This window comes from Nicotiana attenuata, chromosome 11 (genome assembly GCF_001879085.1).
Source record: "Nicotiana attenuata strain UT chromosome 11, NIATTr2, whole genome shotgun sequence".
NCBI lineage: Eukaryota > Viridiplantae > Streptophyta > Magnoliopsida > Solanales > Solanaceae > Nicotiana > Nicotiana attenuata.
The window spans coordinates 2,514,227-2,520,347 of record NC_031999.1 but is presented as its reverse complement, the minus strand read 5'-3'; the positions used below and the strand labels follow the sequence as shown (position 1 = coordinate 2,520,347).

Genomic DNA, 6,121 nt, shown 5'->3' with positions numbered 1-6,121 from the left:
ATAATACAAAAAGATAAAATTATAATAAACTATAACCTTTGACTTCCAACTAGGCGAGAATCAATAAAACCTACATGCCAAAGAGCCTTTCCTAGTCAATAAAGTGCTAATAAATAAATTATACCTTTGAGAAAAAAATTATATTTCAGCCTTTCCTAGTTTTTTTTTGTTTTCGTCGTTGGAGAAAATTGAGAAATATGGTGATGGAGAGGTTTTAACTACCAAGTGGCCAAATCTTTACTTACCAGCCCAAAAATAACAAAATTACAAAATTACAATAATTCTTTTCGTACATGTTACAACCTGAGGCTACAAAAATATCGAATGATTGACAAAACATTTCGGTACCTCCTTAGGAAATCCCAGAGAAAGGGAGCATTGGAGGGTTATTTAAGACTTGATCACATGGAAATATAAGAGATCACATGGGAGACCAGATAACAAGATGGGTTAAGTTATATATACCGTTAGTGTAATTTTTTTGTTTGTTTTTTTTAACATTATCAGGATATCCAAATGATCATTAAGATATAATCAATTTATTTAGGGTTATATTCTCTGAACAACTGATAGAAATCATCATTATGTTATTGCGGGTTTGTGAACAAAGTCAATTCAGACCAATTTCTTGCTGCAATGTCATATACAAATGCGTTTCCAAGATGTTGTGCAAGAGGCTCAAGAAAGTTGTATCAATACTAGTAGCTGAGAACCAAGCAGCTTTTGTTGAAGGTAGATCTTTGATTCATAATGTCCTTATCTGCCATGATTTACTGAGACATTATAGTAGGAAAACATCTCCTAGGTGCCTTATGAAAGCTGATTTAAGAAAGGCATATGATATGATCAACTGAGATTTCATAGAGGAAGCTCTCAAAGGACTTGGATTTCCAGATTCATTCATTATATTGGTGATGACTTGTGTGACTACAATCCAGTTCTCTATAAGAATTAATGGAGAAAACCATGGTTATTTTGAAGGCAGGAGGGGGCTTAGCCAAGGGGATCCTATCTCACCCCTATTATTTGTTCTAGTAATGGAATATCTGTCAAGGGTTCTTGGTAAGATGAGTGAACTCCCTGACTTCAGATATCACCCCATGTGTAAGGAAACAAAGTTAACTCACTTAGTATTTGCAGACGATTTAATGATTTTCTGCAAAGAAAATCTGAAATCCATAGCTAGAGTGATGGAGGCATTACAGCATTTCAGTGATGCCACAGGGTTGGAAGCAAACATAGACAAATCTAGCATGTTTGTAGCAGGGGTTGATGAGGAGACAAGGCAGAATATGCTGAAGATTACTGGGTTCACGTTAGGGACCTTTCCTATAAGGTACCTAGGCCTTCCTCTTACATCAAGGAAGTGGAATAAGATGGATTGCAAGCAACTAGTTGATAAGATCACAAGCAAAATCACAGCTTACACAAGGCAACTATCATATGCTGGGAGATTGCAAATAATAATGGTTGTTCTATTCTCTATATACAACTTCTGGAGTGCTGTGTTTATTCTTCCTCAAAGTGTGGTAAAGCTTGTGGACAAGAAATGCAGAGACTTCTTGTGGGGTGCCACTGAAGACAAAAGAAAGGTTAACCTAGTAGCTGGATAGGGTCTGTATTCCTAAGCAAAATGGAGGTTTAAACATCAAAAGCTGTTGTAAATGGAACATTGTTGCAGTAGGTAAACTGTTATGGCAATTAGCTAGGAAAAAAGACACACTATGGGTCAAATGGGTTAACAGTATATACATAAAGGATAAGACAAATATATGGGAACACCAACCACCAGTAGACTGTAGCTGGTATTGGAAGAAATTAAACTCTCTTAAGCTTCAAATGGCAGGATGGTATCAAGGAGATAAATACATACTGTCAAAAACAGGAGAATACTCTATGTCTAAGAGCTATCAGCATATGTTGGGGGCTCTATCTAAGACAAGGGAAGTAAAGCTAATATGGAGTAAAATAATACTTCATAAACAGAGATTTATAGTATGGTTGGCATGTCAAAACAAATTGCTAACCAAAGAGAGGATGCAGAGAATGCAGTTAAAAGTAGAAGATCACAAATGTTGCGTATGTGATCAGAATCAGGTGGAGACTCAGACTCACCTCTTTGGACAATGCAAATGGATAGCAGGCCTCAAAGAAAAATTGAGTAGCTGGTTGGACATCAAAATTCATAATAATGAAGCTAGTAAGGTGATCAAATGGATCCGAAGAAGAAGATGGAGCCAAGTTCAGAAGGAAATAGTAGCTGCTGTACGGGATGCCATGCTATATTATACCTGGCAAGCAAGGAATTGGAAAATATTCAGGAAAGTAAATGTGAGCATAGATCTTGTAAATGATCAAATTAGGAAAGAGATACTAGACAGAGTGGAGATAGTGTATAGGGGAAAAAGAGATAGGAAATGCAAAGTGTTGTTTCAGAGAATATGTAAATAGATAATATTGATATATTTGGAGATCTGGTGTCTGTATCTGTTTCAGACACTAGAGGCTCATAGGTTGTAAAAAATGTTTTTCTGGTTGTAATGGTAATATTCACATTTGTTACGAAAAAAAAAAGATTGAAAATTGTTGAGTATTGAGATTTTGATGATTAACAAAGTTTGTTCAGATGCAATATTTAAAAACCCAGGTCCTCAACATAGCTGCTTAACTGCTCTAAGAACCAGCTCCTCGAGGCGAAGGACCAGCTCCTCATAGTTGACGATTGTACATCTTTGCAAGATAAGAACTTTATCTCAAAGTTACCCATGTCCGAGTTTGGTTGAAGAAGGCTACTACACATGATAAGGGTTGTTGCTCAAGAAGATATGAATAAATAATGAGAGGCAAGAGTCCCAAGACTTATGGAGTACTTGGAACAGTAGGAATCATATCAAACGAGAAGCTGACTATGCATATGACTCCTAGAAGATTTTGAAGTAAAGACACTTAAATACTATCCATCTGGACTGCTGAGGACATCCTTTCACACATCAACTGAAGAACTATATTTTACACACTCTAGTCGAGTACCAATGTTGTGTTCTTCTAGAGTCTGCCTAGTGAATGTGTTTTAGGAAATCGAGTTGTAATCAAAGTGTCACAAACAATTAGTAAGTTGGAGTGAGTGTTTGCTTTACAAGTTAGAGTATCTTGTAAATCAAATAGTCATAGTAGGAGTACTGGAGAGTATTGAATTACCATCTTATAATCGATATATTTTAGCTCATTGTTCTAGTAGAGTTGAAGTTGAAAGTCCACGCAGTAGGTCGTGATTTTTGCACTTTTTGAGCCGGGTGATTTTTCATATAAAATTATTGTTTTTACTTTACTGCTTATTTTACTTCACGTTTGAGGGATACGGTAGAGAACCAAGTTCTTTGGTAATTCATAAGAGCACTCAAACTAAAAATTGTTATTAGAGCAGGTTCTCTCACACACACGACTAACACCTAGAGGGATCTTAGAAGCAAAATGAGTGTTCCACCCGAAATTAATGAAGGACAATCAACTACCCGACCACCCATGTTCAATGAAAAATATTACAGTTTGTGGAAAGCAAGAATGTAAGATTTTGTGACAGCTGAAGACTATGAACTATGGATCATAGTGAACCAAGGTCCATTAACTCCTACTAAATAAAATGCGCAAAATGAAACAGTTCCTAAGGATCCCTTTGAATTTGTGGCAACAGATTTCAGAATGATGGAAAAGAATGCAAAGGATAAGAAAATCCTTATCTGTGGACTTGGTCCTGATGAGTACAACAGAATATCTGCTTGCTCTAATACAATGAGATCTGGGATGCACTCTGAACTACTCATGAAGGAACAAACCAAGTGAAGAGATTAAGGATAGAACTACTTATGAGAAATTATGAGCTCTTCTCCATGAAGGAGTCTAAGCCCATCCAGGAGATGATGACTAGGTTTACCATAATAACTAATGAACTGAAGTCACCTGGAAAGGTGTTTACCTTAGAAGAGTTGGTTAGCAAAGTTTTAAGGATCCTTCCAACTTCATGGGAATCAAAAGTCACAACAATTCAGGAAGCCAAGGAGCTGGACAAGATATCACTTGATGAGTTGGTTGGAAACTTAAAGACTCATGAAATGAGAAAGATAGAATTGCGTAAGGAAAAACCAAAGAGGGATAAGGTCTTGGTCCTTAAAGCAACTGAGGAAGATGAATTTGACAGTGATGATCCCGACCTAGCAATGTTTGCTAAATTCAAGAGGTTCATGAAGAACTCTAAAAATGCATCTAAGAGAGAGAACATGCCTTACTAAGATAAGAGAAAAAGGTTCCAACAAAGAAAAAATCCTAGGTAAAGGATTTACTGAAGCAATGAAGCAAGCCTTTTTGGCACTGCATGTGTAGCACCTCAGAAAATTTCGAAGTGCTTAAGCACTATTAAAAAAGTTGATGTGTGCTAATTATATTATTTTGTGTGGAGACGAGGACTATTAATATGATGGATATCAATTGGACATGATAATAAGTGTACGAGGCATATTATAAGTGATGTGGGGTCTAAGAAGAGCCCTAAGTCCAAGTTAAGTTGGAAACCATACGACGGACTAAAGTATCAAATGCGTACACACAAGGCTTAATTTTAGATAAGCATAACTCCCAATATATATAGAGTTGTATGATGAACTAATTATTAAATTAAAGATTTTTGAGTCTAGTTTACAACGGTTCTAACGATTCACTATTTAGACATTTTTACATGGAGTTATGGATGTTTTAGTAAAAGGTGTCCAACAGGGAAAAAACTTGGGATACGGGTACGACCTGCACAACGCAAGGTACAACTCGCTGAAGCACCTATGCCTATAAGGCAGTGACGGGCAACAACCATTTTTGAGGATTTTTTGGAGCTAGGCATTGGTTCTTTTATGGTGGATTCGCCTTAGGGATTACTTAAGAGTACAAGGTGAGTTTTTATGGATATTTTAAGCTAATAACATCCTATTAACACTAGTATTAATATCATTCAATCTTTGAAATCCCTAGAAATCTTTCAAGTTGTTCAAGGACACCAAATTTCCCAAACATAAAATTTTGGGGAAAAGCTTCAAGAAGGTAATCCTAATGCTTCAAACTCATTTCTTATGATTCGGTGAGAGTAATTATAATATTTGTTTCAAGTTGTTATGATTGGATAATTGATGCAACTACCCGACCGGTCGTTCCGAGAGTTGTAGCCTTGTTCCCCTATTTACCACTCATTTTATGCTTTACAGTTGTGATGTGACTTATCGGGGTAGGTGGTTCGGGACCGGAGAGATTTCGGGATGAGATGAGACACTTAGTCCCAAGACTGGAAGCTTAGGTTGGAAAGGTTTATTGTATGTTGACTTATGAGTAAACGACTTCTGAATGGAGTTTTGATGGTTAGCTCCGTTGGGTAATTTTGGACTAGGAGCGTGTCCGGATTGTGAATTGGAGGTCCCTAGTTGAATTAGGCTTGAGGGGGAAAAATTAGAAATTTAAAAGTTTGACAAAGAGTGGACTTTGTGGTTACCGAGCTCGGATTGGGGTTTCGGGAGTTGGAGTTGGTCCGTGGTGTCATTTGTGACTTGTGTGCAAAATTTGAAGTCAATCGGACGTGATTTGATAGGTTTCAGCATCGTTTATAGAAGTTGGAATTCCTTAGTCTTCATTAGGCTTGAATTGGGGTGCGATTCATGTTTTTGATGTTGTTTGATATGATTTGAGGGCTCGACTAAGTTTGTATTGTTTTAGGACTTGTTGGTGTAATTGGTTGAGGTCCCGGGGGCCTTGGGTGGAGCTCGGATTGTTAACGGATCAAATTTGGAGTTTGGATGATTGCTGAAGCTAGGAGTCTTCTGGTGCAATTGCACCTGCGGAACTTTGGTCGTAGGTGCAAGCTAAGGAACACAGATGAGGCAAGGAGTGGGAAAGATTGTGATCGCAGGTGCGAAGGATTTTTCGCACCTGCGTGGTCGTAGATGCGGCGTGATGGGCGCAAAAGTAGAGTTAGCCAGTGGAGGAAGTATCCGCAGGTGTGATGGGAATTCTGTACCTGCGATTGCACAGATACGGGGGAAGGATCGCAGAAGCGGAGGCCCAGCTTTATTGGTTCACCGCAGAAGCG

The 6,121-nt window shown here is 37.9% G+C and overlaps 1 protein-coding gene across 1 annotated transcript; it reads left to right on the top strand.

Annotated features, from left to right (window-relative positions):
• Positions 1,038 to 1,613, top strand: LOC109234654. Its single transcript, XM_019400723.1, has one exon. The coding sequence runs from the start codon at positions 1,038 to 1,040 to the stop codon at positions 1,611 to 1,613; it is 576 nt and encodes a 191-aa protein (XP_019256268.1).